Genomic DNA, 22,319 nt, shown 5'->3' on the forward strand with positions numbered 1-22,319 from the left:
ATGGCGAGTTCTTTCACCCGCGTGATGTCTGGCCGTAACACTGCGGTGGTTTTAGCCAGCATTGGAGCCAGCACTCTGGCATCTGGATACCTCCTCAGTGAAAACGCTGCTGCAGCTGAGAGGAGGAGGCTCTATCCACCCAGGTACATATGTGCATCAGTGTGTCTTTGTTTGGTGCTTCAGTGAGAGGTAGAGTGGTTATGCTGTTACTTATCAAATAGCTAAAAGTGTGTCATAAGATATGATACAAAAGGCATAAATTCCTCGCTTACAGTGATGACAGCTAGCTCCAGTTTGTTTTTTTCTAGTGTACCACTTTCATTTTCAAAAATATATTACAGCTGTTGAGCAATCCAGAAGCAGAAAAATGGTCCATCTGGACAACAGCAGTATAACATGTTGGAAGAAAAAGACTGCCTTACAAATTTGTTAAATGTTCCTATACTACTGAAGCACTTCAAACAGCAGTGCTAGTTTGTCCAAGCATCCAGTAAGTTAACGACTTTCTACAGTGCTGACTTCCCCGATCTGAGAAAGCACAACAACTGCATGGCATCAGCCCTGACCCCCAAAATTTATGCACAACTGAGGGACAAGATAACTCCCAACAACTGGACTCTGGACCAGTGCATCCAGACTGGGGTCGACAACCCAGGACACCCCTTCATCAAGACTGTGGGCATGGTGGCTGGAGACGAGGAGAGCTATGAGGTGGGAGTGTGTGTTCTGTCAGTTCAGTGAGTTGTTGTGACCTTCAATCATGACCTCTGAGACTTTGATTTCTAAATTTTTTTTATCAGGTGTTTGCTGAACTCTTTGACCCTGTGATCAAAGATAGACACAACGGCTATGACCCTCGAACAATGAAGCATCCTACTGACCTGGATGCTTCCAAGGTAACACTTGCCTGCCTCATTCATCACTTTCTGAATGTGCTCTTACATTTATTAAACTAACAGGGAGGCTAGTTTCCTCAAATGTTACACCCAATGTTAGGGTATTAAAACCTTTAATAATGTCACACAACTGTGTTCCAGACTGAAGATTTTTGTACCCTTTTCCTTCTACTTACTAACCTTCTGCTAGTCTACTGTTAGAAAGGTGTTGACAATGGGGAACATGAGGATTCAGCCAGATTTACTGCTTATTTTACAATAAGCAAAGACTTAATGCTGTTTTTAACAAGTCATACCATTTTAATTTAGAGATGTAATCTAGGAAAAGGCTGTATACAAACATTAGCTGCTGACTAGCAGGTGCTTGGTTACTGATTTATTAGGCTATATCAGCGGGATGCATAAACAAGAAAACATTTGTAATAAGATGAATTTGTAGCTAAACTTACAATTCAATCAGGAACACTCTAGTCATACATTTAACCATTTTATTGCAAAATGGATATGCAGTTTTACTTGGCAGAGAAGGCTCTGCTCAAAAGATACTCTCTTTGGGATAGTCAAGCAGTGTGCTTTGACTTTCCAGGGAGTGCATGGTGAGAAGCCCTCATATGGATAGATACATTTATGATAATGCATACTGAATGCAATAAAATTAGTTTAAAACCTATTAATCCATAGTAGTATGAATCTGAATATGAGAGTGCAACAAGCCTTAAGCCTTCTTATAAAGGAGGAGGCTGGGGTGGAGGAGGTAAAGCTGTACCAGCAGCAGCATGGTGCATTAGCATTCGTGCAAGCAGGGATTAATGAGAAGTACGTCACATGTAAATACACCACTGTGTGATAGAAAGAGGTGTGATTGGCTGAGGGAGTGATAATTAAAGTGTAAGTAAACCCCCAGCTCAGAGCTAACTCCACCCACTTCAGAAATTTGAAAAATGCCCCAAAACTGGGCAGTTTGGTACTGAGAGGAGGGAGGGGAAAAGGACAGGGTTTTCCAGATGAGGCAGGAATGACAGTGACGTCTCCTTGCCAGAGAGTGACACAGAGTCCTGCAGCACTGCTGCCTCAGAGCGATCTTTTAGGGTGGAGTATTTTTCCCCTCAAGAGTCCCCTGAAGCAGGCTGTATTGTAGTATGGTGGTAGACCGTGGTGGTCCTGAGCCCTACCTGTTCGGTCTGTTGGCTCCAGCACAGGCGTTGCTAAAGCCGGAGCGCTCAGAGCCGAAGCAGCGCAGGTGCAGGAGAGGATGGGAGTGGTCTCTGAATGGTAAAGTTGGTAAGAGGTGGTAACATTTTACCTTTTACATAAAGTTTAGGTTTCTAAGTCACATAAGCCGTGTCTTTTTGGAAAAGATTTTTCAAAGCAGATGTCTGTTTGAGCTAATTAAAAGCTATGAAACTCAGATTTTTATCAGTTTGGTGCCAATGCCAGAAGTAACACCAGCATTGATGTGTTTGATCAGAGTTCAGTCAGATACTTCAGTGTACAGCTTAAAAAAAAATGTTAAAGTGTTCACTACCTCTTTAAGATCAGCAGGCTGTCAGCTGATCATGGGTGTATGACTAACATGTCCTGCATTAACTAACGCTAGGCCCATTAACTTGTATTGAATGACTGAATGGTGTTGTAGGCTAGTTAGTGTTTGATGCCTCACAAGTGATAATTACAAGTATGTGTTAAAATGCAAACAAATTGTCAGACCACAAAGTTTAAATAATATGTGACCTGGAAAACAGCCAAAAAGCATGCTTTGACAAACAGCATTTGAGCTTAGGAAATCAGTTGTCTTATGAAAAACAAATATATTCTGCAACACTTTCTCTCCTGTCAGATCACCTCAGGTATGTTTGACGAGCGCTATGTCTTGTCATCCCGTGTCCGTACCGGTCGCAGTATCCGTGGCCTGAGTCTACCCCCTGCATGCACGCGCTCTGAGCGCCGTGAGGTGGAGCGTGTGGTGGTTACTGCTTTGTCCGGCCTGAAGGGGGACCTGGCTGGTCGCTATTACAGCTTGGGAGAGATGTCTGAGAGAGAGCAGCAGCAGCTTATTGATGTAAGTGCACAATCACCCACTTTAAAAAATAAGGTTTTTGTCTTTTCCTTATTTTTAATTACTTTTACACTCATATGCACACCCCTGATTTCTCTGTCCCTTCACTGGCCAATCAGGAACACTTCCTGTTTGATAAACCTGTGTCACCTCTGCTCACGGCAGCTGGGATGGCCAGAGACTGGCCTGATGCGCGTGGGATCTGGTAAGACTGGGAGAAAGACTGTAGCCTAGCTTTAAAACTGTGTCCAAGCTGAGAAGTTGGATAGGAAGCTCGCAACATCATGCACAATATTGTGTTACCTTAACACACTCCCTCACTGCCACATCAGTGTTATTAGACCACAATGTTCTGTACCTCTGGCTGAAATGCTGTGAATTGCCCTGCTCCTAATGAGCATATATAACTGTATACTCTACCAAATGTTGAATGGAACTGCAGCTTGACTCTGCTTTACTAACTGTGTCAGGCACAACAACGAGAAGAATTTCTTAATCTGGATTAATGAGGAGGATCACACCAGGGTCATCTCCATGGAGAAAGGAGGAAACATGAAGAGAGTGTTTGAAAGGTTCTGCAGAGGTCTCAAACAGGTAAAATCTCTTTGTGTCTTCTGGAATAGTCATTTTTTAAAGTGACCTCAGTCATTCATTTAACTGGCCCTTTATCAAACCCAGCGATGTTAGACGAGATTAGACGAAATCTCTTGATGTTGGACTCTTCCTTCCCAATTGAAACACTTGTTAATATCCTGAGATTCAACCATCTTTATCTATCTAAAGACCTAATTGTTATTAACTTGACCACAGTGAAAGAATAATGGCAAAGATAAAGTCAAGTATTTGAAGATAACTCAACCTCTCAAAGTCTGCTAGGGATGTTTGCTAACTTTAGCTGTCCTCCTGAAGCATATCAGTGAAGTCCTTACTGTGCAAAAATAGATAAAGGAGATTTGCTAGACATTGTGATCTGTCTTACTAGAGCTGAGTTAACATTGAGCTGTGACTTGATTTTAAAACTATTTAGCTTAAATTACAGAAAAGCAACATGAACATTCCATCATGCTAATGTTTCTAGCATTCGTTAATGAGTTTGCTATTAAGTATGATGTTAGTTAACATTAGAACAACATTACTGTTATCAAACAATATCACCATGACAGACTGAAAGGACTTGGCCTAGGGGAAAGTTTGGCTAACAGGAAGTAGCCCAGCAATGCTATGAAAAGGATGATTCAGGGGACCAGTCTGAGAGCCAACAAAGGGTCAGTTGTGATGATTTATTCATGAAGTTTATCACAGTGCACGATGAGGTTACACCAGACATGCCATATTGACTGTTTTATATATCTATAGCATGGTTTTATTTCACATTCATCTGGGAAAGCTCCCACAGCATGTGTGGGGAATGGCAGGACTTACGGTAAAAAAAATTCTTGGAAGGTGATTGGTGGGGTGTGACGAGATCTCATGCCACAAGATCTCGCAGGATCAAAACCGTCACGAGATGTCTCAGCGAGGGGAAAATCATCTAGCGAGGTCAATATTGCTCAGACATCAGGAGCAGCAGCTCTCCTGACAGAAAACAATACCTAACTGGAAGTTAAAAAAGTTCCCAAAGATGCCCTGGACACTTTGAAATTGTTGGTTTGACAGCTAATGAAGAAACGGAGCAGATCCGTGACCCATTCAGATCCTGCTCCATCTCCCACCCCCTCCTCCGCGTGCGCTACTCAGGGCTGTATCGCCTACATGATCCGCAAATGCATAATAAGTTCATTATAACAGTCCGAAATGATTAAATGCTGCTGCTGGAAACCTGTGCTGTCTCCGTGAGTTCCTGTATGTGCGCAGACTCTCTCATAGTGCCACTATTAGTGACTCTGTAACTGCTTCATCATGTCTTCGCGTCCCACCGTCTGTCAGTCACACGTCCATCAGCCGTTGGCTGCGCATATAAATCAGAAACTTAACATGAGTAGCACAGCAGGCCTTTGTATACTTCAGTGGTAAACTTAGCAATACAAACCCTGTTTGAGCACCATAGAGTCCACTGTTAGCTCCAAAAAAGCAAAATTTTAGGCCCAGTTAAACACGCCCTGTTTGTTGTCTGACAGCTCTTATCAGAAAAAAAGACCACAAAACGATAATAAAAGCTATATTTCTCTAAATTTCTTTTAAAAAAACAAATGTGTTATTGACAGAAATGTTTCTTTTGGGTGTAAATATGGGTGTCCTTAAAGAGGGTGAGAAATAATTTGATTTTACTGATGCAGAACCTTATATTTAGGTCTGTTGTCAATAGTTTTAAGTTACTTTCAAAATAATCGAAATGCTTTTATTATTATAAATATTATTAAAGCAATGGATGCATATTGTGGTAAAATAAAAATGTGGTAGACTATTACAATGAAAGGTTTGATCTGAAGAGCATTAAAATGTACAGTTTGACTCAGAGTTAGACAAGATAAACTGTGTAAGCAATGATAGCCTATTCAGTACAAGAGGAGTTAGTTTAAATATTTCTGAATAGACATGTGTGCTTTGCAATTATGACTTTCAGCTGTATAAAAGACATATTTTCCACTCATATATTTTTTCCAAAATTAAAAAAAAAAGTGTAAAATCTCGTCTTGTGTCTCTTAGGCCCAAATCTTGTGTGTCTTGTCTCGTGAGATAAACATCTCGTCACACCCCTAGTGACTGGGTAAACGTTCTGTTGATTACATTCATGACAAGCCAGTCAGAGCGACAAGACAAAGATAGCTCCAGTAGAATAGTCCGTTAGCCGTAGTTTATCAACAGTGGAGCTTGTATGTGTATAAACTCTTCCCAAGAGAAGCTCTCGGTGTGGTTATTTGCTCTCTTTTAATGGAGAAATGTGGCCCAGTTCTGATGAAACTGCCACTCACTTTAGCTACATTATAGCTAATTGCTACACTGGCAGTAGCCATTGTAGATACCAGCTCACAAGACAATGTAACCCTGCCCCATACAAAAGCTACATCTAAGCTAATCACTGTACCAACAGCAGCTGTTTAACCTGGAACGCCAGATGGATGTGTTTCACACATCCATCTGGTAAACCACTCATAGACAGCGTTTGGGAAAGAGCAGAGCCTTTGAAAAAAAGAAAAATTGGAGGGTGATTGGATGAACGTTCAGTTTGTCACACCTTTCGGGGCCAATCAGAGCAACAAAGCACGTAATGTAGCCGCTACCCAAGAGCATCCCTACCGAGGAGTAAACTCCATAGAGAGCAGTGCGAACCAAGGCGACTGTAGACATGTCAGTACATGACTTTTGTCATTTTTGAAAAGAAAACAACTCACTGCTGTTCTTTGTTCTTCTTTTAATGAAGAAATGTGGTCAAGTTCTGATTAAACTGGCACTTCAGCAGCATCCATGCTAAAGTCTTTCACCATAATTGCACCGGCCTCTTCTCGCTGCTTGTTTACGTCTCAACTCGGCCGCACCCAAAAGTACTGCCCCTCTTTGCTGATCGGTCCTGTCACTTTCTAATCGGGCCCAAAGGGTTCAAACGGGAGCTTTGCCGGATGGATTCGCCAGTGATAAACACGGAAATGGGCGTATCCATCTGCTTGGCAAGGTTAGCTGGCATTGGCTTCCAGTACAACTAAACCTTGCCCATAGCTACTGCCTCATTCTCCTCAAATGATGCTGATTGGTCAGGTCTGTTCTCAGACCTAACACAAAGGTTGTAGATCCAAACTTTGCAAAATGGATTCACCTGATGACTGACTTGGAGTCTGGCCAATTGATCTGCACTCATTCAGCCACTACCGATTGTTAGCCTTTTCCTGCCATCTTTTGTATTAACTATTAATAAAGTATAATTCGAATGTATTAGGTGGTAATCTTCAGGCACCTGACGATTCGATTTGATTCGATTACGATTCAAAGGGCTAGGATTCGATTCTTAATTGATTATTGATGCATTTTGATGCTCTTGGAGGTTTTTTGTCACATTTCTGTTGTTCTCACTGTGATACGTGTTTAAAAAAAAGAGATATTAAATTACCACTATCCTCTAATGAAAGATGTGTGTAAACTGGAAATTTACAATTGCACTAAGCCAAAGGTAGCAGCATCCTTTTCTTGCAACATATCAAATTACAAACATAAAAATGTCATTTTTCCACAGATGAACAACTGGTCATCTAAAGCTTTGTGTTAGGCACTGCGTGTTAGAATTCCACCTTTTTGCTTTTGCTATTCCTCTGTATTTTTTCTCCCACCCCTAGAATGTATAGTGTTAGTTCAGGCAGGCAATGGAGTCAGGCCCTGCCATAAGTTGAGATCAGTTGATCTCATGCAAGCCCTCATCAGCTGACGGCCAGCTGATTTGCTGCAAGCACAGTATTGGCTAATCACTTTCATGCTGCCTTATTTAAACTGCTCTGCTCAGCCGCTCTTTCTGCAAGCTGCTCTTGCAACCCTCCTTCACCCCAGCTCCTCCTTTACTCTGCCTCTGACTTAATCAACGCCATTCTGTTGTCATTGATGCCTGCTCTGCTCTATTGGTTTTTGTGGCTTCTCTCCCTGCCTCAGGATTTACTTATCAGCATAGAAAATGCAGGACAGGTGCTGTTCCTGCTTAATGCTGTCCACGTAGGCTTGTGGAAGGGCAGGGGGATCCCAGAACAGCCACACCACCAAACTTTATAAATGTAATTAATTTTTTATTAACAGTTAAGTGCCACTTTGAAATTCACTGTGAAATAATACAATTTGCCCTCAAAAAGTTTTTTTCTGTGTTATGTGCTTAAATGTGTGTTGAAAGGAGCCTGAATGTAAAATGTGTTTTCCTGTAACTTCCAGGTGGAGCATCTAATCCAGGAGAGAGGTTGGGAGTTCATGTGGAATGAGCGTCTGGGCTACATCCTTACCTGTCCCTCCAACCTTGGTACTGGGCTCAGGGCTGGTGTGCATATTCGCCTGCCCTTCCTTAGCAAGGTAATGCAGGAAGCACAATAATGGATCCTCTGTTTCCTATGGCTCCTATAGCTGAAAAATGATAACCTGTGTGATGTTTTTGTCAAAGGACCCTCGCTTTAAGAAGATCCTGGAAAATCTGAGGCTACAGAAGAGAGGCACAGGAGGTGTTGATACGGCTGCCACTGGAGACACTTTTGACATCTCCAACCTCGACCGTCTGGGAAAATCAGAGGTAAACACTTCAAGACTGGCGTAAAAGTAGAAATGAGCAGCAGGCAAAGAAAGACAGAGATCAGATCTATCAACAGGTGTGGGCAGTCAAAACCTTCACCCCCTGCTGCTCTTTAATCTGTAATCCAGGCAGTGAGAGGTGTGCCAGTTAGTGTTAAAAGACTCCTCTCTCCTGAACTCAGCCTTTCATGCTGCACGTCCTCACAGGTCGTGATGGCCTCCAATGGCCCACACTAATGAAAGGTTGTTAAAGGTGAAAGTTGGTTAAGGCCAGAGTTGTTGTTGTGGTGAGATGTGCCAAAAACAGCCAAGCAGAGACATCCTGCCTGAAGCGCTTAACTCAGGGAGCAGCAGTGTTAGTGTTCACTGAGCCAAAAGCTGTAAGCCGGCAGGAGATGGGGGAAGGGAGGGGTGGTGTGGGCATGATGAAATGAAGAAAATGAACCAAACACTACAGATAGAGGTGCTAGTTAAGAAGCAGCCATCTATAACTAAAGTTAAAATAAATACATACAACTATTAAGAATACTGAATTACCCCCCCCCCCAAAAAAAAAAAATCCAAATCCCATCTTTATGAGCAAAAGAATTTTTTTTTTTTTGAGAAATATCCAGCATTAATATCAAAATGTCACAAGAGAACTGACTCTATCTTCCTTATTCTTCTTTTATTTCTTTTTTTACCACAGTGTTGTTTCTTTCCCTAAGGGTCTTTCATAATATCCATATCCACTTGGCTCAGTGATTTGTTTTATGTGATTAAATGTCTGGAAGTTAATGTCAAGTAAAACTGTACTTCTAGAAAAGTACAAAATTGTGAAGCATTCACACTTAGCTCCACCAAAACCAGCTTCCTTTAGATGTAAGTGAACAGCCACTCCTCCTGACCAGATGAGTTGGCTGTCCTGTGTCCTGTTTATGCCATAAGCCACATTGCTTTGCTTGTGTCCTGGTGTTTTTTATCCATAGGATGAATCAGCCTTTCTCTTAAAAGGAACTCTGCATGATCAGACAAGTTCATCTTGTTGGATAAATATTTGTATCTCTAGTAAGTATATAGAACTAAAAAACTCACTAGATATCTGCATTTTGAGTAATTTGATTTAATAAACTCACCAGGAGGCTGCAATGTTTTGGTCCGCTGGCGCTGGGACGCCACAGTGCTGCAGTGCTCCTCGCAGTTTCTATGCAGTAACAGCTGTTTCAGACTGGCAGCCAGTGTTCGTGCTGCATCTCAGATACGCTGCACGTCTCACACATGGAGAGTTTAAACATTTGAGGTCTCTTCTATTTTTTTCTTGCACCACGAGTGGTTATGTGTCCATCTAGACGGGAAAATGATAAATACAGAGCCACATTTACCTTGTTGTAGCAAATGTTTATGTCCACATTGGTAGAATATGTTTGAAATCTGTTTCTTGATGAACCAGATAAAAGCCACAAGCTAAAATTCATCTTTTTAATAAAGTTCTCCCCCAAACTTTTACTATTTATGAAGCTTTCTGTTTCCACATGGTGCAAAGTGTAACATGTAGAGATAAACGCAGTATGAAAACACTTTCCGGTTTCTGCTTTTCAAAGTAAAAGTCCACTTCAGCATTTCTTTTGAGAAACTCTCTTTGTATGTACATAATGCTTTTATTTTGAAAAGCCCCCGGCACACTTCCACTATACACTGAATCCAGTCACTTGTAGGGGAAATTTATTGAGGTAATACTTAGGAGGAAAGACAGAGCTTTGACAGCAGGGAGACAAACAGCAAAACCGTCTGAAAAACAGTTAATTCATACTGAACTGTTACCCAACACTACTAGCGTAGTTCTAGGATATCCAGTGAGTTGTTTTAGTTGAACATATGAGTTACAAATATCTATCCAACAAGATGAACTCATCTGATCGTGCAGGGTTCCTTTAAAAGCTGACTCAGACTACACAGATTCAGCCATATTTTGGCCTGACTGCTCAGCACTTGTCAAACCCCTGGCCTACTTAACAGTGGTTCCCAGTCTTATTTTCCTTTGAGCCTCACCCTACTTGCATCTAAGAAAACCCAAGCCCACCCTGGACCATGACAAAAAAAAAAAAGTGTATCTTTGTGGCCAAATTTACATAAATTTTGAATTCTTTTTTGTGTTAATCTTCACAAAGTAGCCCTAAACACAAGCTCTTCTGCCCAACAACTATTGTATGAATTATTTATAAGTGTTTTTCCATGATTTTTTGTCTGATCTGCAATTCTAATTTTTACAACCTCTGGGCAGACAAAGCATTGTGCCCCCCCTCCCTGGCGGCCTCCTAAGGGGGTCCCAGACCCCAGGTTGGGAACCAAGATTGTATGACATAATTAATGACCTATCTTCTTCCTGTAAACCTCTATACTGCAGCCTTTATCCTATACCATGTGGGCTGCACAATCCAAGAAGGCCAGGCTACCTTCTTTTAGATCTCACAGGTGAACTCGATGTACTCATTGAGATGAATGGTAAAAGTTTTCATTTCGCCAGATATTATTTTGACCCAGGTGCCATCCACGTATCAAAACCTTTTTGATACGTGGATGGCACCTGGATTGAGGGGGTTCCAGTGAAAGAGGAAAGAGCTCTGCTCTTCACTTCTTCCATGTGGAGATTTGCTGCTAAAGGAGACACTAGTAGACTCATTGGGTGTCTGCAGAAGCCCTTGTTGTTCATTAATGCCCCGTTCATACGACAACGTTTTGCTTCGTTTTCCGTTTTCATTTCCGGAAAGTTCCACATTTAGACGGCAACGTTTTCAAAACGATCTCTGTTCACACGAGACTGCGGGAAATACCAAAAACGATGTAGTATACATGCCAGGCCAATAGATGGCGGTGGGTCGAGTCAGAATCTGATGCAGGCCCGAAATACATCTCCACTGATCCAAGTGATGGTGAGGTAAATCAGCACTTTGTTGGAGAAGTACAGTTAAATTCAAAAGAGTTAGGAGCCCGAACAGTACACTGACGTCGGCCATCTTTGTTTTGGGCTTTCCATCCGCGCATGCGTTATAAGCCTACTCCCGCATGGATATTTACTGCAGCCGCAGTGCACATGTTCATTTTCAGAAAGTGCCGTTTTCCCTGTTTACACGGAGATGGAGACGAGGGCGTTTTGAAAAACTTCCACTCTGGAGGCTGTTCCAAAAAGTTCTGTTTCCAGGCACCAAAACGCTGTAGCCGTGTAAACAGACAGCCAAAATGCTACAAAACTTTTGCAGTTTCACTTGAAAACGTTGTTGTGTAAACGGGGCAAAAGTAGGCTGTGTTGAAACAGATGTCCAGCATGGCACAGGTGTGGTCTGGTGTGAGGCTCGTTCTGTTCTGGAGGTTTCCATCTATTAGCAGATGTTTCTTGGTGGTTCCTGCTGCTTTAGTTGTGGGGATGCATGTGAACAATGAAGTGACATCTTAAAGCCCGAACATACTTGAGCGTACTGTGAGTGGAGTGGACTCCGTGCGGACTGTCATCAGTAGTCATCAGAGCCTCCATAGTTGAGCGCACTGCCGCGTAGTAGTTTCCTGTGAAATTTCCGTGAAATCCTACATTTCCCATAAGCCTTGCTTGTTGTTTAGATTTTTCTGTCATGGTGTCCTACACTGACGACGAGGACTCCACTTTTCCCTTTCGTTTTTCTTTTGGCTTTCACAAATCTGTCCCTCAGATATTTCCACTTCGCTCTGCACACTGCCTCATCCTTCCCCAGAGTGTGGGCAATCTCTTTCCAAGAATTGTTGTTTTTTTTGGTAGTCCTTGTACTCTCACTGTGACGTGTCATACAGGTGTTGGTACTTTCTTAACTCGTCTGCCAGTCTCTCTTCAAAGCTCATCTCCATCTCTCTGGCTCTGTTCTGCCACGCGATGGTGGCAAGTGCGAAATGCAGGTCGGTGTCACATTTAATATGGGTTGATGTGAAAAATACATGCCGAGCAGTGTTTTGTGTGACACCAGTATGCGGAGCGGAGTCCGCGCAGTCGTAAAATTTGTGCTTTGCTCGCAAGGGCCTTGCAGATGTCCACTTTGAGTCTGCCCGTTCCGTCCCGAGTATGTTTGGGCCTTTAGGGTGGTCTCCTCTGGCTCCTTATGTGATGTGTGGTCACTTCAGACAGAACAAAAAGACAGGACAAAAACAACATTAAACTTGTTCTTTTTTCCTGTCCTTTAGTTCAATTATGTCTTATGTGCCCCATCTAGAAGTGCATTACAGAGGATCTGAGTGGACATTTTCAGTGGTTTTTCAGAGTCAGAAACTGTTTTATGTGTGCTTGCAGAAACATGTACTTTAGCTCCAGTTAGCTTTGCTCTAAATCTACAAATATAAAAGTAGAAATTCATATAAATGTAAAATTACATACAGTAAATATGTACGAGCCCTAATTCTACGTGCAATGATGGTACAGTCGCAAGCAGTGCAATGATTCTGAATGAACTAAATCGAGATGGATCAGGTATGTAATGGTGTGGCAGACTTCTATAAGGTAGATGAACAGTGTAAAGATGTGCACTATTTTAGAGAAATCAAGAAATTAACCTTGAGAAAAACATAGTTAACTAGCCAGAGAAAGAAGACTAACAAGATGAGATCTTGAAGAAAACAACTGATATTTAGTACTTATTTTCAAAAAAAACTTTATATGTATGGGTGTATGTCTACTTTTGGCTTCCCTACATCGTACACTTTATGCCTCAATGTTTTTCCAGGCATGTTTGTGACCCACTGAAATCCAAACCCACCAACTGAGAAACAATAAAGTGAAAAACTCAAAAACTTAAATTTTCATGGAAAATAATTAAAAGATCACCTGAAACAATGTTCTAGTTTTGCAGTGATTTTAACACTAGCTCTCATGTATTCACAGGTGGAGCTGGTGCAGTTGGTGATTGATGGAGTCAACTATCTCATTGAATGTGAGAAGAGGCTGGAAAGAGGACAGGACATCAAGATCCCCTCCCCCCTCCCTCAGTTCAGGAAGTAAACACTGGCTCTGGGAATCCTGAATAAAACCCAACATTTCAACTACTAGTTGTTAAAGTTTCTATTAAGCTTTTTATAGCATGAAAAGCCCTTTACTGAGATGCAGTATAAATGTAATGTACAGCAATTCAAAAAATAAAAAATAAAGTCTCTTGATGAACTGAGATTTTCTAATGGCTGATGTTTTATAACTTGTATAATGATTATAACAATAATAATAATTTTATTTGGGTAGAAACATTTTAAAAGGGGGTTTATTGAGTGCTTTGACAATAAGAAAAGGCATACATGAAATAAAGCATTAGAACAAAAAGAAAGACAAAACCCCAACAGCAAAAGAACCCTGGAGATGGGGGTTATAGTTATAAGAACATATCATATGAAGCTAAGAAACACATTATAAAAAGACCAGGCAACACAGGAACCAAACTACATAGTGTTATGACGTTTAAGGTACAATATGTAGAATTTTGTAACCAGAAAGTCTACATTAATTTAAAATGAATATTACTTTAACCAGAGCTGCTCTGACAGACATAAAATGTGATCATTTCCATGGAAATACTGGATGTTACATCAAAGACTGCTACATCAAGAGGCATGCTTTTGAAGTGCTGATTCTGATGCAGTGCAGACAGCTGTTAGCATTACCAGAATGCTCTGCAAGTAGAATGCAGCATGACCTAGGAAGGTTACTTTTAACAGCTTTTCTCCCTCGCTATGTGAAATTCAACCTTGTAATGAAAACAGTAGTTTACTGTTAAGTAAATATCAGTAACTGCCATCTCTTTTGCAGCAGGTCATAGAGGCAAAAGGCTGCTCTACTAAGCACTAAAGATAAAATTACTATAAAGGGGTTAAATAATGTTGAGACTGAAGAAGTCAATATTAGTTGCATTTTCAGTTGAATTTTGGAAAACCACTTTAGGCATTAGTTGTGTTGAGCTACTTCATTTGCTTAAGTTTGATTTGTTTGTTGCAGAAAGCAGCAGTCTGTACATTTTCCCAATAAACCTGTTTTGCAATGGGGGTTGAACAATTTTGACTGCAACTTTGTATTGCAACATTAGATCTTGCCCAAAAGAGTGCAGGGTCCAGTCACAGTCCCCTGTCTGGTTCTGAATGTTTATTACTTACTAGCAGTTCAATAAACTAGTGTTCCAAGAACACCGGCAAATCACAACTTATATTTTAAGTTATGACGTAAAGTCTGCACTAAGCCCAATGTTGAAACTTGTTAAGTTATATCTTAAGATGTGTCATTCTTTGGTGGCACTACAGAGATGCAAGGTTCAATTTAACTAATGGGGCTTAACACTCTGAGACTGACATTGCCGTATACAACAAGAATAGGCAAGTTATTTTAAGTTGAATAACTTTAACCATTAATCACAGCCACTTACTTTTTCCCTCTGGAAGCCCTTCGTTTTTTCATTCTAAAGATGCTATACATGCCTTCTTAACTCTAACTAAAGCCTTAATGAGCCTGGAACTTGTGTGACTTTCTGGGGAATTTAAAGATTAAATCCATGCAGGCAACTCCATCACTGAACGACTTCTTTATTTGCCTTTTACATCAATTTTTGATCGTTCATGCAGCTAGCTTCTGTATTAGCCACCATAATGTTTCCCACAATGCATTGCGACAGGCTGTAACAACCAATGGCAGGCTGTTTTGTCGTCATGTCTTTGCCAAAACTGGGTATGCGTGAACACTTTGAAACTGGATGAGACAGCCAGAGGAGTTTAGAATGGAGAGAAAGGGACACAGAGAGGCCGTGATGTGTCCATCAGTGTCTCTGCAGACAGGAACGTTTTTTAATAAGGATTCAAAAGAAGCAAATTCCAAAAAGCACAAGGAATCTCTTTTTGTAAATATATAAAAATTTTGAAGACTTTTGTCACAGAATGACTATTTATGGGATAACAAGTTTGTGTGTAATACATACAAACCTTATAGTTTTAATTTCCCTTTAGTTTTTTTTTTTGTCTTTATAATTCAAATGACATTACTGCAGCACACTCATCCTTTAAGTCCAGGTTGTCCTGGAAAAAAGGATGTTTAGAGCTTGACTGTGCACAAAAAAAATCCAGGTGAGACACAATGGTTAAAAACAGCATAAGGCTCAGAGAGTTAATGTTGAAACTAACCAAAATATTGTTACAGGTATGACATTTGACCAATGAGTGAAAAGCATTTTAAATGAAAATCTATATGGTTTTATAGGGGTTAGATACAGAAGTCTAAAAGACATGCATACATCTACTTTCACTTTATTACTATAATATTATGGCATTTCTGCTGTTTCTTCAAGCTCTTAAAACATGAACTTGTCATCATAGAAAAAAATACTGTTATAAAACTGGCAGGGGACTGTAAATAGATGTTATCTCCGGATTATGAGAATAAGAAGCCAAGATCTTGAACTTTTGAACTTGAAATGTACTTTTTAGCACTGATAACAGGGGTTAAATGTATGGATGTGTGGACCTTTAGGGCTTCTGTAGTTAGCTTCATAAACCCAGAAGTAGAAAGCTACTGTAAAACAAGAAAACAGTACAGTTCTACTGTATATCTAGGTCAAATAGAAAAAGAAGTACAACTCAAAATCAGGGCTGACCTCAAACTGCTCTTCTAGTCTCTTCTCAGCCTCAGACAGATATGCTGTTATCGGGCCATGGCAGTCTGCCATCCTTAATAAGATAAAGTTATACTGGACAACATGGTCAGGACCTGTCCAGCACTAGAGCCAAAGCTCCTTTCAGGAAACTTCCAGGATGTGTTGATTTTCTGGACCCTTGTGGACAAAGTGAGACTTCCTCCCTGAACTGGCTAAATATGCACGTTGTGTTTTCATACAAAACAAATCTCAATCTTCTTCATTTATTAATGTCTATCAAGCAACTCACAGTAATTCTTTAATATGGAAAAGTTTTTTTTAAGGCGTTCTCAGCAGCATGCTTTTACTTGCCTCATCCTGCCCTGCAGCAAATAAAACAACTGCATAGACTTAAATAATCTTTTCACAAATCGTCTGGTTTCCTTTCATAGTTTAGATAAAAACATCAATATTGTCTTCAGTCTTCATAGCCAGCTTAAACTCATCACAGGACCTTTAAGTGCCCAACCCTTCACATTACTGCCACTGAAGTCAAAAGCCGCAGGAAAAACATAAAATAGATTCAAATATATCCCCAGGAATCAGTAAATTAAACCACCTAAAAGATGCACGTCTTCTCAGCAGCTGGTGTTTTACCTGGCATTCACCTGCCACCTACACAAGGTCCTTAATCCAGGGGTAAAGGGCCAAGCTCATTACTTACAGACACCAGACAAGCCAAACAGTAGTGGTTGGTTAATGCACACTTTTATCTTATTTCACATGCTTAGGTGAGAGGAGGTGGGGATTATACTTATAAATAAAGGCACCCTGCCATGAGAAATTAGCCTGATTATTAGGTTAAATTGGTCCTTTGAAATCCTGCTGCACTGGGGATGATTCTAAGTCTCAGTTTTTTTCTGTGACTGGATTAATGATGTAGATATATTAAAGCTATTAAAGATCAGCAGTAAAGAGCTGAGAAAATACGCGGGTATATGAGCATGTTAGTGAGGAATTCATGCTGTGATTAAGAGTCTGACTGAGGCAGTGATTTATCTAATGGGATGCCAAATTAGATTTTCAAAGGGGTGAACATAAATAGCAGGATCGTATTTCATGCTTAACCAATAGCTGTGTTTTTGTGGGGGTTTCCAACAATGAGGATGTCATCTGTGTTATAGAGTACTTCTAGGAAAACTACAGGATCCTGAAAGGTCACTGCAGAGATATTCAGCTGCACAAACATTGACTAAAGTTACACATTGACACTTCCAGGTGTGTCAGCTTCATTCTCAGTGTAACCACAAATGGTTTAAGGTCTTTTGGGGAAAATGCTTTGATCAAATAAGTATGCATTTTAACTCTGGTTAATGTTTATTGACACTAGAATTTATCTAGCTAAAGTCAAACATATTGAATTGAATTGGTTCATTCAATAGTGTTCATTTGACAGAGATCTGCTTCAAGTTGCTGCAATTTCCCTTTGATTAAAGACTCAAAATGAGGCTCTTTATGCCATTGGTGTTAATGTTTATGATGCTATCAGCAGGTAAGAGTATTGAAGAAGACAATCAGAAAGAAAGAGTTAATTGTGAGCAGTTGTGAACATTGTGTATCGTCCTCTGCCATCAGTGTATGGATTAAAGTGTTTCACCTGCTGGGCCTGCACGAAGATATGGAACTGTGCCCATGATCAAGACCGCTGTTCAACCACGATAGGTGAGCTGACTTTACAGCGGCATGCAGCTTAAACATAATGTCCTAAAACATTCATTTTCTACAACATTGTACCACATTTCTGTAAGATCAGTATCTTAATGTAAAATCCCAAAGATACATTTTTTTATACATGCTTTCGGTAAGATATTTATAATATAACCCTCATATTATTCCATTTATCTTATGTTTTATACATTTTATATCTCCTTAACATCTTTATATTGAACAGATTTAAAGCTTGAATAATATTTAAATTGTTTTATTTAATCTTACCTTTAATAACTTTTCATCTGACTCTGAGTCTAGCCTGTTTGTGAGATATATTTAATGAATAAATCAGACTTTGACTTGATCAATTTTAATGTTAAAAATGTTATATTTTTCTGTCTTACTCTGCAGTTGCTGAAAATCTCATCACTAAACAATGCATGAGGAGTGATATGTGCAATACAGTTGATTCAATGGGTCTAAGATGCTGCAGGGAAGACCTTTGTAATGGAGCAAAACTTGCTGGAGTCTCTTTACCTCTCATACTAGCACCCTTAACAGTCATTACAATCTTTTGTTAAGATTAACTTTCCACTTTTAATACTCACGCTGTACGTAATCAGACACAGCTGTGCTGCTACACAAGAGTTTTGCTAAAGTACGTGGAGCTTCTCTTGCATTGGGTATTTAAAATAAGTATCTGAAATTTGAAATCCCAGTGGGCATTGATAATAATAAACATTTTGCACAATTTATATTTCATCTTCTGATTATAAATGCTGCCTTATAAGAATGATACTTATTGATACAATTTTAAATCTAAGGAATATTGTATATTTTTAAATATGTGAGAATTGCATGTTCCAAGTCTTACCTTGTTTTTTCCCAAATAAACACTATTTCTTTGAAAATAGTCACACATTTGTATGACTTTTTCTTACATACCAGCATTTTTTTGAGTGGACATAATGTTTTCATAAAGGCCTGATTTAAAAAAAACTCATACATTATGTACTGTGTAGTTAATATAAGAAGACAGTAGAGGGCAGTGTAGGAGAAATGAAAATGGGGATTGAGGCTTTGAGGAGATTCTTAGTGTGGAAAAAATATGCAAATTAAGTCAAGATTGATTAATATTAAACATTTTGTCAAATAAAGGTTTGCAGGACAAAGATCTGAAATGAATACACTGACTTCCAATAAATTACAGCTATGATTTACCTAGATTTTTTACATGTTACTTATGTGATATGTTGACAAATATGTTACATATTAAGCCTGACAAACTGTTTGGGCGTAAACTCCTGGGAGTCTTTAATTATTGATAATTATCATGTAATTGCATTTGTAATGTTTAGACTTTTTAGTGTTCTGACTGCACAATCAGGTGAATTACTGAGAACACAATCAAGCTTGAAGAAACAGCAACCATGACTGATCAAATTATTTAAAAATATTAGTGTAGAATCCAAAATCAGCAACTGATTTACTGATGTAATCGTATTGTAAGTGTATGAGACATTTTTTCATAATGTAGCTGTAGAAGAGAAATCTTTTATTTGACCTGCTGTGTTCTCAGAGATCCAGAGCACACCCAGTGATGTATCAGCACTTATCTCTATTTAAAGGTTCAAAAACAGGTCATAAATACCATCCGATTCTTTTTTCTGACACTCTTGAAGTAATACTGTGTGGGAAATAAAAAGGAAACAAACTGTCTGAGGTTCAACCATGATACAAAGTGTTAGTCAATACTTGTCCTTTATGTCTGTGTGTCAGACAGTATTCTTTTTTACAGTGTGCAGCACTCAAGGAATCCTTGACTCCTGTTTAACAGCCAGAGACCCACAGTTTATCTTTAAGGACTTTGTGATGGCATAACTTTATTTTACAACAACATGTAGCGGTTGTCTACACAGTCAAAAAATTTGAACAAATTTATCTTAAATCAGTTGGAAAATCTTTTACTCAAGATGATCACTTTTAAATGTATATTAAAAAAAAAACAATTAGTTGTGTTGGTGCAGTAAACAACAGAAAAAAAACAAGAAAACAAACAAAATTAATTTAAAAATACCAATATCAATGAACTGAACCACCAGCCAACCAACAATCATTCAACCAACCAGCAAATGATTAAAAAAAAAAAAAAAAAAAAAAATATCATCCAGTAAACCAAACATCTGTCCAACCATCCAACCTACCAACCAACCAACCAGGCAGCCAGCCAACCAACCAACCAGCCAACCAACCAACCAACCAGCCAGCCAACCAACCAACATACCAACCAACCAATCAAGCAACCAGCCAACCAACCATCCAACCAACCAACCAACCCACCAACCAACCAACCAGCCAGCCATCCAACCAGCCAGCTAGCCAGCCAGCCAGCAACCCAACAAGCGACCAACCAAGCAAACAAACAAAATAAATTAAAAAAAAATACCAATATCAATAAACTGAACCACCAGTCAACCAACAATCATTCAACCAACCAGCCAGCCAACCAACCAACATACCAACCAACCAATCAAGCAAATCAACCAGTACCAACCAACCAACCAATCATCCAACCAACCAACCAACCAGCCAACCAACCTGCCAGCCAGCTAGCCAGCCAGCCAGCAACCCAACCAAGCGACCAACCAATCAAACAAAATAAATTAATCATTCAACCAACCAGCACCACCAACAAAACAAACAAAAACAAACAAATCATCCAGTAAACCAAACATCTGTCCAATCATCCAACCTACCAACCAACCAACCAACCAACCAACCTGCCAGCAAGCCAGCCAGCCAGCAAACCAACCAACCAACCAACCAACCAACCAATCAACCAACCAGCCAACCAACCAACCTGCCAGCAAGCCAGCCAGCCAGCAAACCAACCAACCAACCAACCAACCAACCAACCAACCAACCAACCAACCAACCAACCTGCCAGCCAGCCAGCCAGCCAGCAAACCAACCAACCAACCAACCAACCAACCAACCAACCAACCAACCAGCCAACTAACCAACCTGCCAGCCAGCCAGCCAGCCAGCAAACCAACCAACCAACCAACCAACCAACCAATCAACCAACCAGCCAACCAACCAACCTGCCAGCCAGCCAGCCAACCAACCAACCAACCAACCAACCAACTAACCATCCAACCAGCTAGCCAGCCAGCCAGCCAGCCAGCCAGCAAACCAACCAACCAACCAGCCAGCAAACCCACCAACCAAGCAACCAAGCAACCAAACCAGTTATCAATCCAATCTAGAAATTATTTACCAACTTACAGATATCCAATCATCCAACCAGCAAACAAACCAACTACCTGGCCAATGAACCATCTATCCAACCAACCAACCAACCAACCAACCAACCAACCAACCAAACCAGTTATCAATCCAATCTAAAAAATATTAACCAACTTACAGATCATCCAATCATCCAGCCAACCAACCAACAAAGCATTCACACAACCAACTAACAAACCACCAAACAATCCAGGTGTCAGTCCAATCTAAAAAATTAACCAATTTACAGATCATCCAACCAACAAACCAGCCAGCCAGCCAACCAACCAACCTGCCAGCCAGCCAGCCAGCCAGCCAACCAACCAACCAACCAACCAACCAACCAACTAACCATCCAACCAGCCAGCCAGCCAGCCAGCCAGCAAACCAACCAACCAACCAGCCAGCAAACCCACCAACCAAGCAACCAAGCAACCAAACCAGTTATCAATCCAATCTAGAAATTATTTACCAACTTACAGATATCCAATCATCCAACCAGCAAACAAACCAACTAACTGGCCAATGAACCATCTATCCAACCAACCAACCAACCAACCAACCAACCAAACCAGTTATCAATCCAATCTAAAAAATATTAACCAACTTACAGATCATCCAATCATCCAGCCAACCAACCAACAAAGCATTCACACAACTAACTAACAAACCACCAAACAATCCAGGTGTCAGTCCAATCTAAAAAATTAACCAATTTACAGATCATCCAACCAACAAACCAGCCAGCCAGCCAACCAACCAACCAAACAATCAGCCAGCCAGCAAATCATCCAACCAACTGACTGACCCATCCACCCACCCACCCACCAACCAACCAACCAACAAACAGCAGCATCAAACTAACCAAGTATTTTGAAATGTAGTTGTTGTAACTGTGAGACTAAGACTGTTGCTGCAACAATGTACAGTACATCAGGAGCCAATTCATAGACTGTAAATCACAGTGTACTGAGATATATTACAGTATATAACATAAACAGAGTGTAAATAATTGAGTGTATGTCATTTGTTGTGATGTATTTACACTGGGTCAGTGGCCATGTTAACTTGTATAGTAGATTGATTTCATGCTTTCTGAAGATGATTAGATAATAGAACTAAGTCCACACAAACTGGAGGCTAATATGTTGAGCAATGAGTGTGTGTTTCTTCCAACAATCAGCGTACCTTTGTGTGCAGGTTGCTCAAGCATTCAGTTTGAGCCAAACTTTGTGAAAGAAGCCAGCTTGCTCTGATTGTATCTTTGTCTAAAGGATAACACTTTAAAGTTAACAAAAGCTCATCTGTTGACAAAACACAATTGCCGTAAATCATCTCATGCCCTGATGTTTTTTTTTCAGCCATCTTTACCATCAAGCAAAGAAATACTGCAAGTGTTCTCTCAGAGCAAACAATAGACTCATTCAACTACTAAATGTTAAAAACATCAGTGAACTGAAATGACTTTAACTGAAGCAATACAAGCAACCAGTTACTATCATCAAGTAAAAAAGAGTTTAAGATAATATATAGGAATAAATGCAGTTGTTTTTGCACAATCATTATGACATAGATGGTATCCCCTTT

General features: G+C 40.1%; 1 protein-coding gene across 1 annotated transcript; it reads left to right on the plus strand.

Annotated features, from left to right (window-relative positions):
• Positions 1-13,135, plus strand: LOC121509848 (creatine kinase U-type, mitochondrial-like). The gene is made up of 9 exons (XM_041787565.1): positions 1-143; positions 513-711; positions 801-896; positions 2,734-2,955; positions 3,072-3,157; positions 3,423-3,546; positions 7,795-7,929; positions 8,018-8,143; positions 13,019-13,135. Exons 1-9 carry the CDS (start codon positions 1-3, stop codon positions 13,133-13,135), a joined length of 1,248 nt encoding a protein of 415 aa, XP_041643499.1.
• The last annotated feature ends 9,184 nt before the right edge of the window (positions 13,136-22,319 follow it).

The sequence above is a fragment of the Cheilinus undulatus genome, linkage group 5, assembly GCF_018320785.1.
Source record: "Cheilinus undulatus linkage group 5, ASM1832078v1, whole genome shotgun sequence".
Lineage (NCBI taxonomy): Eukaryota > Metazoa > Chordata > Actinopteri > Labriformes > Labridae > Cheilinus > Cheilinus undulatus.

Bases quoted from the DNA above. Each gene is read 5' to 3' on its own strand.
- LOC121509848 (XM_041787565.1), top strand. From the start codon at position 1: ATGGCGAGTTCTTTCACCCGCGTGATGTCTGGCCGTAACACTGCGGTG. The intron at 897-2,733 runs GTAACACTTGCC...CTCTCCTGTCAG, and splicing joins CTGACCTGGATGCTTCCAAG to ATCACCTCAGGTATGTTTGA. The intron at 3,158-3,422 runs GTAAGACTGGGA...TAACTGTGTCAG, and splicing joins CCTGATGCGCGTGGGATCTG to GCACAACAACGAGAAGAATT.